Source organism: Hippichthys cyanospilos, chromosome 9, assembly GCF_059441005.1.
Source record: "Hippichthys cyanospilos isolate Australia breed blue-spotted pipefish chromosome 9, RoL_Hcya_1.0, whole genome shotgun sequence".
Lineage (NCBI taxonomy): Eukaryota > Metazoa > Chordata > Actinopteri > Syngnathiformes > Syngnathidae > Hippichthys > Hippichthys cyanospilos.
In genome coordinates, this window is record NC_142377.1 from 21,898,475 (window position 1) to 21,919,933 (window position 21,459).

The 21,459-nt window shown below is 41.3% G+C and overlaps 1 protein-coding gene across 3 annotated transcripts; it reads left to right on the top strand.

The window, feature by feature from the left end:
* The first annotated feature begins 3,202 nt into the window (after positions 1-3,202).
* Positions 3,203-20,766, top strand: lactbl1b (lactamase, beta-like 1b). 3 transcript variants are annotated; one of them, XM_088423684.1, is made up of 8 exons: positions 3,203-3,395; positions 7,644-7,726; positions 11,246-11,447; positions 13,697-13,803; positions 15,580-15,737; positions 16,653-16,900; positions 18,348-18,453; positions 18,682-20,766. In XM_088423684.1, exons 2-8 carry the CDS (start codon positions 7,667-7,669, stop codon positions 19,658-19,660), a joined length of 1,860 nt encoding a protein of 619 aa, XP_088279810.1. In that variant the 5' UTR covers positions 3,203-3,395; positions 7,644-7,666; the 3' UTR covers positions 19,661-20,766. The 3 variants fall into 3 exon arrangements, with proteins under 3 accessions (XP_088279810.1, XP_088279812.1, XP_088279811.1); XM_088423686.1 differs by lacking the exons at positions 3,203-3,395; positions 7,644-7,726 and adding an exon at positions 9,857-11,144; XM_088423685.1 differs by lacking the exons at positions 3,203-3,395; positions 7,644-7,726 and adding an exon at positions 9,857-11,095.
* The last annotated feature ends 693 nt before the right edge of the window (positions 20,767-21,459 follow it).

Sequence of the window (21,459 nt, forward strand, 5' to 3'; positions counted from 1 at the left end):
TTTTTTACTAAAGAAGGGTTCGGTGAATGAGCATATGAAACTGGTGGGGTTCGGTGCCTCCAACAAGTTTAAGAACCACTGGATTAAAGGGTGTCGGGCTGACATTTAAATAAAAGCAATACAATATGTACTGTAGCCTACTGTTGCAAGGGCGAGACTGTTCTGTTTTGTGTCCACTAGAGGTCAGTATATACTATTCTATGAAATAGCGACGTATGGAACAATATCTGCCTTTACAAAAGTTATAATGAAACCTGAAAGTCCTTGAATCTTTGTCTGTGAACACTTGAGGCAGATAAAAATGTTTGAATACATGAAAACTCACCTTTAAATATAATTCAAGGTAAAAGATAAAATAAATTAGCGATGAATCAATTATTTATCGTATTATGCTGTACATGCACGTTGGCCTCAAGAGGCAATAAGGCACTGTGCATGTGTAGAAATACTCATAATAAGGAGCGAAATTGAACTATACTATTAACTCGTTTTTTTACAGATTTGTGTTTTTTATTATGTCGCTTGTGTCTATTTTTTTCTACAATGTTTGTGTGAATATCACTCCCAATCAACTCTAATTTCCTGTTAGTATACTAATAGGAATTTATATTGACTTTAGCTTTAGCATTAGAATGTTTTGAAAATATATTATTTTGTACATACAGTCCAAGCAATAAAGTGCATTCAGGTTAATTATAAAATGCCAGAAACATGCAAACACACCCATTTGGCATATTAAGTGATTTTCCATTTTTTTCATTATTCAAGTATGCTGGCATGACGGATGGCTCTTGTCACAATTTTGAACGTGTTAAAAATTCCCCTGCCACATATGGCAACCTCAAACGAATCCCAGAGGAGACCAAAAGAACGTCTGCCTTTGCAGATACTTACCTGCATTTGTTCGTTTTTAAATGAAATGTCAAGTCAAGTCCATTGTATCTCAAGTTACTACCTGTGTTTATAAAGTACTGTATGGAGCGTGTAAATATTGGTCTCACTTTCAATTTTCTCAAGGCGGGGTTATGAAAGACACAGTGGGCGGTTGACCTTGTTTATTGGTTTAAAAAAAACAAAGCATTTATGAAACGTTTCAAGTAGCTTTACCCAGTTCTTGCTAGGATTACATACTTGTGAGCGAGTGCAATAATGGAAAAGGGTTTTACACTTTTATATACGGTACGTGAGCATACATTATGCAGCATTAATTAAATCGATAGCATCAGCGTGCGGAGGCAATCTCGCGAGGAGAAAACGAGGCGGGGATTGCACTTTACCCATTAAGTGTGTTCATTGTATGCATAGAATAAACAATGACATTGTAAGAATGTTGGCTGAATTAAGCTATGGGTTTAGTTTCATCTCACACATGCACGCAAATGCGCATGTCGGAGTGGACAGATCTTGCGCACGAGAGCCACTGACCGCGACAGCTTGCGTTAAGCCTGAGCCTCTGCACATTAAGCCGCACTTAAGTGTGCGGCCTGCATATTAATTCTCTGGTGAAAGTGCACAAGCGCAGTCAATTAGTATTTTGTAGATTAAATTTACTGCGTCGTGCTCGGCGATTCCCCCGAGGTTCCGCGGCGTGTCGGTCACGGATGCGGCCGTTGCCGCGGGCAACCGGTCGGCCCGAGCCCACCGGACTCACCCTGCGTGCAGCTGTCTGACCCGGTGGTGCGGGTGTTTTCACCAAAATGTCTGACTGGATTCCAGTCAGACATTTGGGTGAAAACATTACACCTCAGTTTGAAAGCCCGCTCGGAGATCCGAAATCACAACTTTAGTTTGAAAATGTTTCTATGAGACCCTAACCCCTGCTCAAATCCCTAAACTGGTAAAACTGGAATTTCAAACCCTAACCTTGGTTTGAACCATACATTGCTCCTAAATCTTTCAACCTTAACCTTGGCTTGGTTGAAACCCTACTTTGACACCCTGAATCAATTTGAACTAAAACCTATTGAAACTTGTATTTGAGACCCCAACCTTGGCTTGGAACCCTACTTGAAATCTTAACACTGCTTTGGACCAGTGTCTTCAAATTGAAATAGAACCCCAAAAAGTTGCTTGAAACCCCACCTTGAAATCTTAAACCTAATTTGGAACCTAAATTTGGAGCCCCAACACAGTTTTCAAACCTAATCTCTGTAAACACTAAACTTTGTTTGGAAACTTTTCCAAGCCTTGAAACCACAACCCAGTAAATGTTTCCTATTTTTTTGAAACCCTAACTTTGATTTAAAAAAAATCCATATCAAATAAAAAACTTAAAACTGTAACACTAATTTTAAACCTCAATTCAAATTATCCATCCAGTCTTTAAACCCTAGCTCTGACTAGAAACACTAATTATTCCTTGTTTGAAAACAATTGAAACCCTTACGTAGTAACGGAACCCTAATTTAAAACACCAACCCATTTTAAATCAATAATATGAGATGTTGTTTTGAAACTCTCTTTAGAAATCATAACTGTGGGTTCCAACCCGAATTCTCAACAGTAATCTGATCTAAAACCCCCTAATTAAAACTAAAATCTTCAAAACCTAATTTAGGATGGAGACAATACTTATTTGAAAGATGAAATTCTGAATCTTAATTGAGTATGAAAGCCCAAAATAAAAACTAAAAGCTTCAAAGCTTACTTTATCGGTTCATTCCCCATCTGCGGATCCCAATCTCAATGTTGATCCATATATAAGGCGCACCTGATTATAAGGCGCACAATCAGCTTTTTTTAAAAAAAAAAAAAACAAACAAGGCTTTTAGGTGCGCCTTATAGTGCGGAAAATGCGGTACATGCTTGTGCCTTTGGTTTTATAATATAAATTTGATTTGGATTTTGTTTGAGATTAGGGTAAGTAAGTATGTCCCCACTATGATGGAAAAATCCCCATGCGTGTGTGCGTGCATGTGCAAGGGCGTATGCATGTGTGTGTAAGTACAGTATGACTCCGATCTGATGAAACCAAGATTTCCTGGCTTATGTTTTGCAGCACAGCACCAAGAAAACATCATTTAATGTGACAAAATCTCTGCCAAGCTGCTAAGCGCGTGCGTGCGCGTGTTGTTTTTTCCATTCAGTCGATGTGTCATCCCAAAATATCAAATGAAAACACACACGGTCACACACACAAGCATGCACAGTAAAAGGGCACCTATTTGAGTGCAACGGCAGATGTGGCCATTGGCTGCGCTGCTTAATCCAGAATGCTGGGTTTGATACAAGTGGGATTTAGTCATAACTATGATACCAACATCTGTCAGGAGGGCGTCCCGAGCTCCCAAAGTCGGAACAGAAGCAACGCGGGATACTTCTGTTTTGTTTTTTTTTCCTCCCTACATCCCCGCGTCGATAAAGACCCAAAAGAAGCGTGAGCCATAGATCCTGAGGTAAGTGGACAAGAAGCGAATGGCTGCAAGGGTTCTCGTGGCCTAAAAAAAAAAAATGGACTCATTACAGGGCTTATATAATCTGCTTGTGTGCAGTACTGCTTATATTATTGCTGGAGCACTGACGTGTAACATTATAAGTGTTGGTTAATATATTTTTGATGGGAAAAATGATGGGAAGTTTGTTTATTTTTATGCTCAGCTGAATTATTATGTAAGCTCGCATATTGAGAGACGCTCCGTTGTGGCCTCATCAAGGGCAATAATTCCGATACGCGATATAAATATTTCATGGGGCATTAAACTTGAACGACACTTGTAAATCACGAAGGTCAACGGGATCGTGCGTAATCATTGGATTGCATAGGATGGGAGTAATACTCGAACCGCGCTCGGTCCAAATATGAGACCAAGTTAATATCAACGTTGTAAATCAGGCTGTATTTCTGTCCTCCAATTGCAATTACAATCCACCTCGCTGTATGTTTAATTCTCATGGTTATAATTTCTTAACGTACTCTAACACTGCGAAAGCTTTCAGATCAGCTTCCGTCTCAAAACACACACGATGAGTCTATATTTGAACAATGTATCCAAAAATCACCTGAAAATTGCTGATATCTGTGAGACTCATTTCTACCCATATTATTAGAGCTAGCCCAAATTCATGGAACAAATTAATCACATAAAATCAAAGCCTAAGTTTTCTTTTTTGACAATTATACAAAATAATCACTTGGTTTCCTCAGCTTCAGGCAGACAAACTTGTTGTAGCCAGTTTTACACCGAGTCATGTATTCCAATTAGAATTAATCTAATCAGTTGGAATGACAATGCTCCATATAATCACCTGTCAAAATAAAAAGGAAATGGAATTTGATTTGTAATCACAAGGGTGCTATATTACTTTTGCCAATACCAACAAGCGTCTTGTATACAGTTCCATCGAAACGGCCAAGTTGCATCCGGTCTGCGCATGTTTCATCCTGATGTAAAACGCACATTCAAATTGTTGCATCTTACTGGAGCTCTTCTGCGGCGTCATTTGTTTTTTAATGAAGTGGCTGCTTTAATAAAAGCGTCGGGACCATTACAACTACTCTGCTCAAGAGACAAGGCAGAGCTCGACGTGTCACACGGACCATCTAATGAACAGAACAAGCACGTAAGCGCTGGATCGGAATAGGTCAAATGTGAAGAGGTGATTGACCAGAGATCTGGAATGGAGTCTACATGTAAAACGACTAATAGTGGTCAATTACAGTGCAAACATACAGACCCAGTCAAAGGTTTGAAAACTCAAAATTACCCAAAATTCCGTGATCACTTGTTAATGAATGTTGGTGCATTCAAAGTTATTCCAGTTCATAAAGCAATACCCACATCATCAAGCTGACTCAGAAAGTTGTGCAAGCTGTTATATTTGAGCAAAAGGTGTCTACTTAGAACAAATAAAACATTCTGTTTTGATTAACATTTTTTTGTTCACCAAATAAGTCTATATGCAATGATAAAAACACGGAATTGACGGGTGTTTCCAAATTTTTGTCTGGTACTGTATACAAAGTCACTGTCCATCTTTGCCATACTAAACAGCGTGCTTATGGAGACAATTATACTTAAGCAAGAATGGCCACGCTGAACCTCTTCAAAAAAGAATGTGACACATTTTTCAGTAGGTCGCACCAGTGCTACTAAATCAAATACAAAAGCAGAATCAGCACATGAAATCCTGCACTTGAAATGAAACGTGACATTCGTGTCATTTCTATCCCAGAGCCACCCGCCGAACAAACGACACACTTGTAAATCTCTGGGCGGCGTTATCATGTTATCTGTTCGAATTGACGTGTTAATGATCTCACTGAATTAATTGGGTCATTTTCTGTAGCGCGCTCCCTTTAGCTTATCCTCCCCCTGAAGACAACTGCTTAAAAGATGTCACCTTACTGCTACCTTGTATAAATTTACAAGATAGCTATGGAACTATTTTCAGATGTTTATTTTTTTGTTTGTACACGCTTTCAAATGGCGTCTTTTTGATTGCGTAAAGCACGTTGAGTGACCTTGTTATGAAATGTGCCGTATTAAAAAAGCTGCCTTGCCTTTTACAGTATTGTATTAGCCTTCCATACTGTATTTTACAATGTACAATAGCAGCAAATTCAACAGCAAATTGAAAACACAGAACGAGCCATCTGACGTACTTAGCATTCAAAGCTGTTTCTAAGCACGAAGCTACGGGACTTTGGGACTCGACAATATTACTGCACTTTTTACAGTGTTTGTTATTTGCTGCCAGCGCAACATAACATGTGGTCCACAAGAGCCATTTTTGGCCAAGGGAGCCACTTTCCGAACTCTCCTATGGCAAAAATCTTGGCCGATTGCAACTTGCACTACGTGTGCTCCATTCCTTGTTCTGGTGGCTGGGTGTTATATAACTAATTAAATGTTTCCGGCGTCAATGTTTTGCAATTAAAACCTGCATTAAAGGACAGAGGCTTTTGTCCTCCCTACTTTGAGACCCGTTAGTAAGGCAGTCTTTTCGTTTGAACTCGTTGGATCCACTACGAATCTCAATGCATTTTTGCCATTCACTCTTAATACAGGGCCACATACTCAAATTCGCACAGAAGTACCAGTAATTTTTTTCTGTGACTTTCTCGGCCACTTTCGATAAGCTACGATTCTCTTCCGACATCTTAACCGTAACCCGGAAATGTATACGTAACTACCAAAGATGCACGAGTAAGTGAAGTCTGATGGCAACCCTACATCCTGGATTGTGAAATTTTTCTGAGACATGAAATCAGCAGAGATCCATTCGGGAAATATGTCACACTTTAAATGTGAAATGATTTTGTGGATTTGGACGTTAAACCTTTCTCCACCAATGGCGCATGTGTGGCTCAACTACAGCCTACTTTGAGGGAGTTTTAGTCAATCTTTTACAAACTATTTATGTATTTATTTGTTCTATCTTCCATCAGCAACCCTCTTCGAAAACAACTTTATTATTTTGGTTTAGGTACGGCGTTTAAGGAGGCTGTGAACCCCATTCACCCAAGTGCAGATACTTTTTTTTTTTAATAAAAAAAAGTCACCACATGAGGTTGAAAAAGTTGTTACTCTTTGAGAAATTAAGAAAAAAAAACAACAAAATCAACATTGACGTCATTCATGAGGTCTATTTTGTGACATTGCCTGGGTAAAGAAATGGGATAAAATAAAGTTATTATCCGACGAAAGTGGGTTGGACTGAAAGAAGAAGCTTATGACTACGAAAAAATGATTTGAATTAAGGAAAGATTCTGGTCACAGTAGAGACAAAGAGCGAGAAGAGGTCACGTGACCTTCATCATTCACCTGTAGAGATTTCGGTCCTGATTTTCCTGGGAGCTCCAATTTTATTCCACTTTAGCATAGAGTGGTTTGTGCCTCTTTCTGTCTTAAATATCTGAACCAAGATGTGATAAGTTAGTTGCTACACAGAAACCCCATAAATACAGTTAACTATACTTCTTTTGACCTTGGAAGGATGTACTGCCCCCTTGTATGAATAGATAACATAGATAGGTAACAAAAAAAGACAAAGAAAAAGCAGAATGCTCAGTAAGTTGACGTCATTTTTTTTATAACTCAAGAGTTTTAGATCATATAGAGTTGCAATACAGTACATTATTCAAATGGCGATTTATTTGATATGCATCAAGCTGCATTGTGGTCATAAATTGAGTCCTTTCTTTGGGCTTCCGTTGAAAGCATCTGTCAGCATTATTTCTCGCGTGCATTTGTTTTTCTCAGCAATGAAATACATGGTCAACAAATGTACACATTTCTCTACCTACCACTTGCCCATATCGTCTCATATATTACTTGCAATACCTGCAAAAAATGCATATTTTAAAACGGTATTAATGTGTAGTGTGACGTGCTTCGAAATAGCTTATTTTGTTTTACATTTGCGTGTGTGTGTGTGTGTGTGTGTGTGTGTGTGTGTCTCACTGTTAGTGTTTGCACTGGGACATTTACTGCGGAAACAATCATTAATGTATCCTCGCGTGATTACAGTGACTGATGGTGTTTTTTTTATTTTTTCATTGCTGTTGTTACCTTGTTACTTAGCAGATGACGTTGGGGTGAGCTGGCATCGCCGGCGTGTGTGCGAGTGTGTGAAAAGCGCCATGTTGCGCACAAATATGGAGCAAATGCAAACGAGGCCCCGTTTCTGTGATTTTGTGTCAGGTCACAGCTGGTGAATTGGAACCATGGGCAAGACCGGGAGTAAAGTCCTGAGGGAGACCACTGTGGATGGGCTACAAGCACAGGTAAAGACACAGAAAAATGTCATGCCTGCGCACATCTGTGTGCGCCTGCATGTGTTTTATTGCAGGTTATGTAACCTGGATCAACACCTGCACGCTATCCTTACGGGAATGAGCTTTTGCACAAATCACTAATATCTTCTGACAAAGCCCCAGCCAAATTGCAGAACACAACATTCAAGATACTACCAAGACTCTCAACACATACAACTTTAGCGATTGGTTCATTTCGCAACGGATCGCACGGAGTTTTATATCAAAACCGCGAGTACAGGTCACAAAAGTCAGTTTTTACAGAAGATGCGATCATTGCGACTCGTGAGGAAACCGCTAACTTAAATCCGTATTAGAGACATGAATAACACGAATCCCTCAGTGAAAACCATCTGCGTCTTTTGTATAGATAGGATTTCATTGTTTGATCATAACTACATGTCAGGCTTAGCACATGATTGCTTTGCTGCTTCCGGCAGAGGGTATCATGAATCTGTGCGGGCTGCAGAGAAATCCCTGACTATCAGGCCATTCCAGAAAATTCTTTGTGTGTGATGATTTCACGATACATTTTATACAATTTTTTTTTTCATTTGTTCATAGCGAATGAGGATGAGTGGGTTGGCCAAAAAGGATAAATGTGGACCTTGGATAATGATGACTTTGTTTTTATATGGCACGGTTTCCTGGTAGTGTGATAACTAAGTGATTATGACATGTTGGACTTTGACATGTTGTCATTATCTGGGTGAAATTTCAGCTCCCTGTTTTCTTTCAATGTTTTCCCTTTCATGCGAAATGCTTTTGATGTAAAGATGAAAGGATTGGAGAAATGTCTGTCTTTCATAGTACTCCAAAAAGGAGGCCAGTGCAGGAAACACTTCCAGCGTGAGATAATCATCACTTTATAACATTAAAAAATGGCCTGCATAAAAATGTGAGCCGTTCGTGGGACTACCTCACAAAAAATACACACACGCATACGCACCCTGTTTAGGCAATAGCAAGATCCCACTGGATGAAACTTTGACTGAAGAGCTTTTCCTTTACGGTAGATTAAAAATTTGGTTCACCTCAAATGGAGTAAATTTCGACAGTATAGATGTGACAGTACTTCTAGTCAGATTTCTCACCTTGTCTAGGACAGCTGAAATCATCCTGTTAATCTTTGCACCGAATCAATATCAAGATTTGTTCTGCTCTATGGTTTAACTCTAATTTGCTTTACGTGAGTAATACTATATGGCTTTGCCGACATCCAGTCAACCATATGCATATCTGCCAAAATGTGCAGCTTTCTAGCAAGTGGAGCTGCGGCACGAGGCTCCCGTGTGACCAATCGGATGTGAGCGTGCGTAATTGTGATAGCGGTTGGCGGGGGCTTCCTGCTGGGGAAAGAAATGGCACAACCACGTTTAACAAATGCGGCATTGGTGGGGAGCCATACATTATCAAGGTTAACGTCATGAAAAATGTGTTGCCAAATGCTCCGATGGAGGTTTACGTATATTTAAAAATGAATTTGCTTATTTAAACTGTCAATCAACAAGTGTTTCTGTGCATCTGAGCCAGCACACTGCCCCTGAGACACCAATGCAGAGACATTTGGTGTCTAATGAGTGGAATAAGGCTTGCATTTATTCAAGGCCGTCCAGGAAGAACCCACTTCCGAATGGAAGCAGTGGTCTTGCTGCGTCCAACCATGTAAATAGCGCCGTGGCACTGCAGGGATGCGTGAGAAGGAAGCTGTATCTGTTACCAGTGATAAGTAGCTGATTATGGTATCCTACCGCATATTTAATCGTAAAATGTAAACACGGCATAAAAGTACAAATGTCATCACTTTTTGAGAGGTTTCGAGAGAAACTGAGATTCCTTGCACTCACCATGAAATGCCAGTTACGCAATGTGGTGATGTAGAGGCAGCATCAGATATCTTAAAACTGCTGATATTCTCATCACGATGTGACTTACTGGCCGATACAAACATTGCACTGAACATGCCTCCATGTTTAGTCCCAACATATTTATAGAAAATGGATGGATGGATATTTTCAACACCAACAGAATACTGTTAGTTAAATTGCAGTTCAAAATCGAAATCAATACTTCAATAGCATATTTTTTTTTGTTTAATAGATTATTTTAGTGAACATAAAAAGACATTGCACGTAGTTCATACATACAATCATAAATACTCAAATAAAATCATATATCGAGTACTGAATATAAAATGTATATGTTACAAATGTATCCAAAAGTTTATACATTCTCTTATTCAATTTGGAAATATGTTTTTTTATATGTTTTCAGTTCTATTTCAGAGTTGTTCCATAAATTGAAACAATTGTACCAGGCCTGCAGGGTCCTATTGAATTTCACATTGATATAACAACTCAGAGGGGCTAAAAATATGAAAATTATATATATATATATATACAGTAATAAATGAGCTAATCCATAAACAAAAGTAGGCTGTGCAGGCAACACAAAGAGCTTTTAAACAAAGAGGAAACAACGTTGGTAATAAATTCATACAGGATTTTATAAATGTATACAAAGTTTAAAGGCAGCTCCGTGCTTGTGATGATGTTTGAGAGACGGCCTTGAAGGCCCTCACGGCATACCTTCTTCTGGATGTTATGAAGAGCGTCAGGGTTTCAAAGCCAAACGTCTCTCCTTTGGTGGTGAGTCAAAAAAAAAGTTAGAATTGGCTTTAAAACACCAAATGTGAATGTACAGTTTAAATACGTACCGTCTGTCATCTTGTGGGATAACTGTACGTTTTAAAAAACTGAACCATAAATAAAAAAAGAAGTGAATATAAATCACGGGACAAAGCCTGACTATGAAAAAAAAGTGCAATTCATAATGGTACATGGTAGATGAAATATCTCACTGTGTATAGTGAATCCACACAGATTAAGAGTTTCACTTTTTGAACTAAACTCCCCAGTTTAGTGTAACATGGTGGATTTTATTTTGGACCGTAACGGCTGCACGATGGCGACACATAGCGGCTCAACCCAGCGGGGCCAACGGTGCCAACCCGCGTGGGGCCGAAGACAGCCATCTTGCTTGATACCCTCGCTAGACTGGACTGAAGCAAAGTGATTCACAGGGATTAGGGATTAAGATTTCCCCCCCTGACCGAGCTCTTTGGTGGAGTAAATCTGGGGATTATGATGTCAACAGGCTGGAGCTACAGGAGAGGAAATTGAATTGTTATGTAGAAAGAGTGGCTGGCGTCGGCCGTCAGATTACGGCGCAGTCGCAGCAAAATCAGACATGAGAGTCGGCCTGTTGGCATCATGGGACGCCGCCGTTGCCTTTGGGGCCCAACCAAAGCAGAACGGTGTTTAGTCGCTTGATTGAATGGTAAGAAGATTGCTGTGTCATTCTTAATCTCATCCATCCCGCTCTGGGGGTGAGTACCGCGTGGCGTGCCGAGTGGATCGCTTGCGTTTTGGATTTGAGTCATTTTTGTGCGAGATTTTTATAAGTGAGCGACGTGTGCTTCCGTTCAAGACAACTCCTCCTGCCGCTGCGGCTGTCCCTCCGGCTCCTCCTCCTCCTCCTCCCGCCTCCACCGTCCAATTCCAAGGAGTCACAAAAACCAAGACGATGAAGTTGAAATGGACCCAAGTGGGTTTGGTGTTCTTTCTCATGCTGTCCATGGTGATGACGGGATGTTTCTTCTGGCAATATCAGCTACCGAAGGTGCAGCCAGGTGAGCGCTTTTTCAGCGGCTGTCAAGGTCCTCCGACTGATCCCACAGTTAGAGGAATTAAAAAAAAAAAATCTGTCAATTGAGTATAATAAGGCTAATTCAAAAAGCGATGGGTGGGGCTTATTAAAAATATACATTTACTGTAATAGAGTGAAATAGATTCTGCAAGTACAGTTTACGATGCATTCTAATGGGTTTTAGATTGCCAAAACTGTTGCCAGCTCTCTAAGCAAATCAAATAGAAAGGCCGTTTTACCATCGGCAGAAAAACAAACCCAATTGTATAAAAGCACGCTAAAAATAAAGAGGCGTGCATCTTTTAAACGTGTCATTTTGAAAGTCCTCCTGCTTGTTTACAAATGGTTTGGTCTCTTTTTGAAACTACGCCTTTTTATTAGCACTAAGAATTTAAAGCCAGGTTCTGTTTTAGTCAACACACCGCTACAACATCGCATGGACATCGGGGACAGTACATCTGGATTAGCAGAGGGGTGGTGGTCCGCCTTTTCACAAAGGGGGTCCTGAGGGTGTGTTCCAACAACAAAGGGATTAGAAGATAAGATCTATTCCGGGGTATTGGAGAGTAGGGTCTGTCAGGAAGTCAAACCTCGGATTCAGGAGGAGCCCCATAAAACAGTGGACCAGCTCTCCACCTTCGGCAGGATCCTCGTGGGTGCATGGAAGTTTACCCAAACGGTCTACAAGTTTTTTGTGGACTTGGAAAAGGCGTTCAAGGCTGTCCCTCTGGGAGTTTTTTGGGTGGGGCTTGGGGAGTATGTCTACCAGTACCACCAATGTCAGAATTTGGTCCGCATCGCCGGTAGTAAGTCAAATTCGTTTGCAATTTGTTCACGGCTTCTTTGGGCTGTAAGCTCCAAGTCACTGGAGCGGTTCGCAGCCGCAGTCGCACCTCCAAACCTGAGACCATGGCCTTCAGTCGGAAAAGGATATGGATAGGGGGTGAAGTCCCGCCTCAAGTGAAGGAGTTTAAGTATCTTGGGGTCTTGTCCAGGAGTGAAGGTAGGACGGGACAGGAGTTTGAAAGACGGATCGGAACGGCGTCTGCTCCGATGCAGACGCTGTACCGATCAAATTGTGGTAAAGAAAGAGCTGATCTGAAAAACGAAGCTCTCTATTTACCGGTCAATCTACGTTCCTGCCCTCACCTATGGACACGAGTTGTGGGTTCTGATCCAAAGAACATGTTGGATACAAGCGGCCAGAATGATTTTTTGCTCAATAATTGGTAAAGATGTTAGTCCTGAAAAAAAAAAACAACAACAACATTGGTCTGTCTACTTTTTATCAGCTCTCGTGAAAATGACCAATGGGAAACGCTGCCCCCTCTAACTGTGATGTCTTCCACTAGAACAACGATGAGGAAGTTTAGGGTGTTGTGGCCGTGCTAGCAAGTATTACTTGAAGACACATTGGCCAAAAGAAAAATAACTGGATGACTGTTCATACTCTCCATCTAGTACCACAATATCCATCCAACCGTTGTGTGTTTTAAACATCGCACTTGTTCTTAGGGTCATGGCTGAGCGGGAAGCTCTTTCATTTGAGAGAGGGATCAGGTACACACTGGGATGGTTGCCAATTAATTATAGGGCACATAAAGATGAACACACAACCAGCCGAACTCACAATGAACAGTCCTCAATGGACCTAACAGACTTTATTTGAAACCTGGGAGGAAGCCCAAATAACATGCCAAAACTCACACAAGCCATTAACATGCTATCTTCACAACGGAAGAACCGAACTGTGATGTGTCAATGTACCAGATGTCAGACCATTATGCGTGTTATTTCCATATACGACTGGATTAAATCAGACACGAAATCTCATTTCATGAGACTTTGTTGCGCAGGTCTCAATAAAACGAGGCAGGAAATATATGCAGTGCAAAAGGTGATTGGGAACTGCCTTTTGTCGAGATGAATGGAACTCTTCAAGTGTATACGCCAAGCCTTGTCCCCATGTGGCTCTCAATGCATCATCGGGGAAAGATGAGCTCCACGTGTCCCGATTCCATGTTCTCATCTTCGGGTTCAAAATGCAAATTACGGCTTGAGATTCGAAAGGCGGCTATTATCTAACCGCGACGGGAAAGAATCGATAAGTCCCTCAAATCGTGGTATGATTTGGGCCTGCTTTATTCTGTCAGTCATCAGGTGATGTCCCTTTATGTTCCCTCCGCTCATTGTCTTCTCCTTCTTGTTCTCCATTTCCATTCCAACGTACAGATGAAACGCTGGGGGACAATGCCAAATCCGAAATGAGGTGTCCCCGCTTCCCCGAGCCCGTTCCGCTGCAGCATCCCATTCCCGGTCTGAAAGAGGCCCTGGAGAAGGTACGAAAGCGAGAGATTCGAGTCAGCGGCTGTAGATCTGTTAGATGTGCTGTACAGCTGTACTGCTAATCCTGAGGGGATAGAGAGCACGAAAAGAGATTAAACATGTGGAAAGTGTCAGCGCACGCAGCAGTATGATCCCTGCAATCAAAGAAAGTCAGGATAATAGTACAAATTAGTAACATTGAGGACAGGAGTTAAAAGAAAAAAAGCATGCAAGGCAAGCAGTTTTTGTCATCTGATGTGTAGCGTTGTAGAATTGTAGTATTTTCAACTCTGGTTGATTTACAAGTGATGGCATCAATATTTTCAATGACAAAAAAGAAGAAGAAAGGAAAGAAAAAAAAGAAAAGCCTTATCCAATGTCTTTGAAAACTGTATAGAGATTCAATGTGAGCTGTACTCACATGTATCTCGATGCACCAGAGATCTTGTATAGGATCTTTATTGCCTGTTTGCTCATGGACTCGTTGTCAAATCTGGCACTCGAAAATTAGTATCTCCATGTCAAGTTCCATGTTGTCTTTCAATATCTAGGCTTCATGCACTTTTGTTTGATTGCGATTGATTGATATTTGCCATTTTATGCAAGATCGATAATCAGCTGAATTGTCATAATTTGAGGAGCAATCAACGATCTCAATGAGAAATCGTATGAAGGTTTTCAGAGGCGACATTACTCCTTTTGTTTGAACTGGTGTGACTCTTCATTTTATAGGTTATAAAAAAATTAACTAACCCTAACCATAACCCTAACCCTAACCCATGAGTCACTTTTGACATGGCAAAAATGGTTAAACCATAGAAAATGGGCTTTTTTAAAAATAATAAATACTTGATTAAAACAAAGTATATATATATATATATATATATATATATATATATATATATATATATATATATATATATATATATATATATATATATATATATATATATGAACTGTAACCATTATATAAATCAAAAATTTGCAAAAATGGTTAAACCATAGAAAATGGGCTTTTTTAAAAAAATAATAAATACTTGATTAAAAAAAGTATATATATATATATATATATATATATATATATATATATATATATATATATATATATATATATATATATATATATATATATATATATATATATATATACCATTACGTAAATCAAAACAGACATATTACAATCTGTTCCAATGTTGAAAATGTACCATAAAATCATATGTAAAAAATATTAATAAATATAGCAAGCATTTTTTGTTACCAATTGTTACCATGTATTACACAATATTAAATGAAAAAACATTATTCTTCTCTTCTGATTTCAAAATTGGTGTTCTATCTATTTGTTGTGCAAATAAGTATAAGTAATAGCGTAAGGGTGTGATTTGGCACGCACGTTTTTACATTCATGAGGCTACTCCAAGGGAAACCGGAACTAGAATGCGGCTGACCCTTTTATTATTGTTGTTCCGACAAACACACAATGACTTCAACATCTCATTGTGTCTCCCGTGTGACCCTCGGGGAAAGTAATAGAGCTCAGGTTTCCACCTGAACATCTGTTTATTCTTTCCTGCCATGTTTGCTGGAAGCCGAACGAGACGTGCAGGAAGGAGCATTCGGGAGTCGATGATTTGATTGTGAAGGTTTCACAACGCATCGGTTGACCTGGCAGGGCCTGACGTGTCAACCTTTGTCGCTTGAGGAAACGTTAGCCTATGTTGCCTGCCAGCATTATTTTGCTTTTCCTGTTTCCGATTCCCGAAGGTGCCCCGTTGTCTGTCTGTTGTCAGGTGGACGTTTTGCTTCGCAAAAGCATCAATCCGATTAGTCTCCCGGCTCTCTCCGCCATAGTCATCCTGAACGACACGGTTTTATGGACCGGCAACTTTGGCAAAAGGAACAGCTCAGATGCGTTCTCAGGACCCCCCAACGAGTACACTATCTACAGGTAACATTATAGTAATGTTTTTGTACATTATACATAAACCCTGCCTGTTGTTTTGTTTGTTTTTGGTTTGATTTTTTAAGAAGGGGCGGGGGTATAATTGACATGTTCACCGAATCTCATGTCCATTTGTGAAAACCGTTGTTTTTCACTTACTTTTCACACTTTTTAGGTGACAAGAAACTTAATTAATCAGGAATAGCGACTGGTCTAGAGAGTTTTTCATTCTAATGCCCTGCTGTTGACAAGTTAGATTTGTGCGCCACTTAAGAAGAAAGATGCCTTCTCCTTGCATGACTTGAAGCCATTAACTGCGAAGTCCAATTTAATTTGGTCTATTTTTCATCCCACATTCTTTTAAAGACCACCTCATCCCACTTTGTATTCTTGACTTTAACACCAGTTAGGTCCACCATCCGGCATCTCAGGAGGGGGAAGCAGTGCACCATTAACATTCAACGTAGATGGTCCAATTTGGTGGCCTCAGTATAGCATCTCCGTGGTTTGCAGACGATGCGGTACTGTTGGTTTTTACCGGCTGCAATCTCTAGCAGCCAAATGTGGAGTGGGCGGGATGATAATCTTGGCCCTCCAAATCTGAGACCCTGGTCCTCAATCGGGAAAGGGTGGAGTGTCCTCTCCCCGTCAGAGATTAGATTCTTCCCCAAGTGAAGGAGCTGAGGTATCTTGGGATCTTGTGGGGGCGTCTGGAGTTATGGGGAGAAGCTCGGTCATCTGGAGGTACTCTTGAGTTACTGCTGCTTCTCCACATTGAAAGGAGCCAGATGAGGCGCTTTGGGCATTTTGATAGTATGACTCCTGAATGCCTCCCTGGTGAGGTGTTCCAGGCATGACCCAGGATACCATGGAGAGGCAGCTCTTTTGATCTTATGGGATTGTTTTTTTTTTTGTTTTCAGAATTGCCAGCTTGTCCAAGATCTTCCCCACACTGATGCTGTACAGGCTGTGGGAGGAGGGCAAAATCGGCTCGCTGGATGATCCCCTGGAGAAATACGTGGACAACTTCACCATCAAGAACCCCATGGGGAGGACTCGGGACTCAGAGCTGAAATACGTGACGGATGGCCTGATCTTTCTGGACAGCGGCGAGGTGCCCATACGCTCGTCCTCGGTGACGCTGCGCAGGATGGCGAGCCAGCTTTCTGGTACCTTTAACACTCACGCTCACTCAACTACGACGTGATTTGGTTTCGTGTAGCAATAAATGGGCGGCTACTACGGTTTTGCACGTCTGCCTCATGGTTCTGAAGTTTCTGTTCAAATCGTGTCCCATTTTATATTGTTGTTTTTAAGTAAAGAAAGCCCGTTTGCTGATGATCGAATGAGAAACAGAGAAAAAAGAAAACTAAGGTTCACTGGTGTTGCTTGGATAAACAAAACAGTCTAATCAAATACTTTCCACATTAATGCAACTCCTGCCCAACATGACACATGCCTGCAGACATATTAAAACTTAATCCGTGCTCTGGGTCATGTTGCGACAATACAGTAATGTGAGAGCACTGACTTCTACTTAAAACTCCAATTTGATTGTCATAGAAGTTTAATGTCAACCAATGTAATTCATCATGACAAGGAAACAACTTTTAGATATGATTGGAATGAATGAGCTGCCGTATTCTGTCTGCAAAGTGGTGTTGGTAACATCACTCTGATTGACTATTAGCCAGTTAATCAGGAGTGTCAAACGTATAGCCCATACGTGTTGGATCCGGCTGGCTCAGGTATAATCCGGCCTGCAAATTGATGCCGTGAAGCACTGACAAAAAATTAATGGGGCAGAATCCATTATTTTGCTCTCTATAATACTGTGTGCGTTAAAGAATTCGGCCAGTCCTGGTTCCGTCCAATCATTTTTTAATTGAAAGAAAAATAGAAAAAATTGTTAATAAGCGTGTCATCCCAAGCTGCTGTCAGCCGCAACTGACTGAAAAAATTCCCAATGGGCAGGGCTCGCCGTTTGGGCATTACCAAACATCCAGCTTTGGTCCTTTTGCATTGCAAACAATCAGCCTTGTATTTATTTTTATGTCCTTTATTTATAGCTCAGCTGTTAGCACATAGCAACAATGCGTTTTACATGACGTCATGACTTCTTCTTTGTGAGTTTTTTTTAACGTATAGCATTAAGCTGGTGACACACAGTGTCCAGAAGATTCTTATTCTGTACACTTCCTGAGCAGCAGACTGGATGGATGGATGGATGGATGGATGGATGGATGGATGGGCCTACGATTACGTTCTGGTTTGTCTTAGATAATGGCAGGCTGGGCTTAGCTGAATGAGAATCAGCAAAAATGTGTAAAATGGCCACCTCTGGAATTTACCCTCATAATGGGAGCCACTAAGGACATAACTCGGGTGACAAGTTTGACACCCCATTCTTAACAATACAGCGGGTTGTGTTCTTCCATAGCCTGCGTGATAAGAATCAGAGCTATTTAATGGCTGTATTGAGTGAGAGTATTGATCGGTATAAAAATAACAAGTGAAGAAGGGCACCATTGACTGAAGGTGGCGTACGTGTTAGTGTATGTCTGTGACAAGCATACGAATGACTGCGTGTTTCACTGGGTTTATTTTCAACACTAGGATTGCCCAGGAGACTCAGGGCAACAAACCTTCTCTGGAAAGGAAAGACTCAGTCAGCAATCAACCTTCTGCAGGATGACGTACTTGTCGCCGATCCAGGAACCAAGTAAGGTTTCGTTACAACAGTTCTCCCGAGAAGATAAAGAATCTATGCTTGAGAGTATGTTATACTATCTGTGTACACATAATGCTCCACGGTTAGTGTTCAAATTGGTCAAGGGTTTTAACACAACAACACATGCTCTTTGTTAGCCCATCTATGGTGATTTACATTGTTTGCTAGCATTTAGCTAAATATGCTTTTCTTTTCATTCAAATGAACGCCTCTTTCCAGATGTCACTACAGCAACCTGGCCTTTTCACTGCTGGCACATGTGATGTCAGAGCGCGTGGTTAACACGGACTACCAGCGTTGGGTCTCGGACAACATCCTGGACCGGCTGGGCATGGAAGACACCGGATTCGACATCACGCCAGGCCTCCAGGGCCAAGTCGCCGTGGGCGTATACTCCAACGGGAAACCTGCCCCGCTCTACGACTTGGGTTGGTATCGCCCGTCGGGTCAGATGTTCTCCACGGCGGCGGATCTGGCCAAGCTGGCCATGGTGCTTCTGGGCGCCTATCATCGCAAGCTTCTGGATCCCGACTCCTTGAAGATCATGCTCACGCCGCTGTTCAGATGCGACAAAGACTACTTTGCCAACCGCACCGGGACGCCGTGGGAGGTCAATGAGCTTCTGGGTTACGAGATGGTGCGCAAAGACGGCGACCTGGATGGCTACTCGGCCACCTTCTCGCTCGTGCCGCGTCTTAAGCTCGGCCTAGTGGTGCTCATGGCAGGAGGTCGGTCCCAAAAGCAGGACGTGGTGGCCAAAGCCTACTGCCACATCATCCCTGCCTTGGAAAAGTCCTTCAGGGAGGCCCGGAGGGTGCTTTCGGCGCCCCCGAACCCGGAGGCCTACGTCGGCTTCTTCACCTACAGCAACATCACATTCTATGAAATCAAAGCCGGCTCGGACGGCGTTCTCACCATGCAGCAATTCGGCCCTCAAATAGAAGAGTTGATCCCGCAAACGTACCGAACCATAAAGCTCAACTACCTAGTGGAGCGCGTCTTTAAGGTAGTCTTCGAAAAGGAGTACCCCTGCGTCCTCAGAGTGGGCTCGGCATCCGTGTCCTTGGAGGCCCAGGATGGACAGCTGTTCAACTTTTACGCGTACGACAAGCGCGGCATCTCCCCTGGCTTCGACGCGCCGGGCCTGAACACGTACAATGTGGTCAGGATAGCGCGCAAGCCGTCTTTTTCCAGCTGAGGTGAGGCTGTCCAAAGAGGACTCGGTAGCGGCCTGGTCTCGGCCGGGTTTGTTACCGTCATAGGACGCGTTCGTGAGTCATCGCAGTTTCTCGTACCGATGACGCATCGTTTTGTCTGCTGTTTGGAAACGCCGTCATGTTTCATTTGCTTCGCGGTTTTTCCTTTTGATATGTCCTTTTTTTTTCCGCACCACTGACTGGCTACATGTGGAACCGTCGCTTTTCATTCGCGTTACTGACGAAGCCCCAAACAGGGGAAAACACACACGCACATGCATATTGATAATAATTGCCAATTAAAGGTTTAAACCGGTGTTTCCTGACTAGGAGTACGAGTAACCCCTCGAGGAATGTGAGAAAAAATTGCATATTGTACCACTTGATAATGTTTTTTCTACCACAATACCCGAAATTTGCCGAAATCACAGCCGGCAGATGCCAAATCGGGTTTCTCATAATACCTTAGAACTGATGGGCGGGAAGTAAACGCAAGTCAAAAAAAGTTAAGAACCATCATACGTACACCCTGACATGACTCTTAAGACAAAATAAATGGCTTACAATATAGGAAAGTAGGAAAAATGCCTCCTGTAAAAATGCTTTTAATGATTTCCTGTTTGCCATTGTATGAAGTGTAAAGTTTTCTCAGTAAAACATACAGTATGTTTTTCCTTTTCATGTAAATATGGTGCAAAAGAAAAAAAAAAACTGTATTGACCGGATGTCCTAAAAGTCACGTATAGACTTTTGTGTCAGGGATCATTCAGACAGATGCGATGGCATGCGTCAGCATTTGGCAGCTTAGTAAACCATCATTCCTTTGGAACCATCCAAGTGACATCGGAAGGAGTCAAGGACGTTGCAAAATGGCCGCCTGACAAGACATTTTCGTCCTGTTCAGCTTCAGATGGAGACGTTTCAAGGCCGTTACACTGCTCTAGCACTGAATATGATATTTACAAGCATCGGAACATTGCACCTGAATAATCTGCTGAATGGAACATTGACCCAGAGAGGTTTTAGCGATGGAAATTGAAGAAGAGTGCAGAGGAAAATATGTGATATGTGGCAAAGACATTTTGATAAAAGTATGAGCACAAGCTGACTTTAAAATTGTCATCATTACTATTACTTTTTGCCATCATTTCAAAAATGAACAAGACAGTCGAGAAGAAAAAAGCTTCTTGCTTGGCAGCAATTTTGCAAAGCTGTTTGAACGGTGTTTGCTGAGCTATTGGCAAGGGAATCGTGTTGACAAAAACTTCAGAGCCTGAGCTGTCAAATCCTAATGGCCTCACGTCCCTGAATTGCAATAAAGTAATCATTTTTATCATTTTCTTTTAGTTTCAGGCACTTTGGTGGACTTACTTCTTTTTTTTTCCATTTTAGACTAAGCTATAACCCGTATAAACATAAAAATCATTAAGTTGTTGAAAGTTGATTTTGTATTGCGTTTTTCGGTTGTTAATGTTAAAAAGGAAACGTGTGTAGGTATACTTTAACAATTCTCATCAATAATAATCGTATTTATATTCAGTGCATCGACTTAGGGGGTCGCAAAAAGTTTTCTCTTTTCTATGGGGGGCCTCACAAAATATCGTTGAGAAACACTGGATTAAGATAACGGATGGATAGATTTTTATTTACCCTCATATCTTCTTCTTCGTTTGTCCATTCGGGTTTGGTTTTTAATTGCAAAGATCAAGTCGTCGATTTTGGAAAAAAAGTATCAATTATTCAAACCGGTCTAGTTTCCCATCAAGTCCTGGCCTTCCAACGGCGGCGAGTAAACTTTTTA

Bases quoted from the DNA above. Each gene is read 5' to 3' on its own strand.
- lactbl1b (XM_088423684.1), top strand. From the start codon at position 7,667: ATGGGCAAGACCGGGAGTAAAGTCCTGAGGGAGACCACTGTGGATGGG. The intron at 11,448-13,696 runs GTGAGCGCTTTT...TCCAACGTACAG, and splicing joins GCTACCGAAGGTGCAGCCAG to ATGAAACGCTGGGGGACAAT. The intron at 18,454-18,681 runs GTAAGGTTTCGT...GCCTCTTTCCAG, and splicing joins GTCGCCGATCCAGGAACCAA to ATGTCACTACAGCAACCTGG.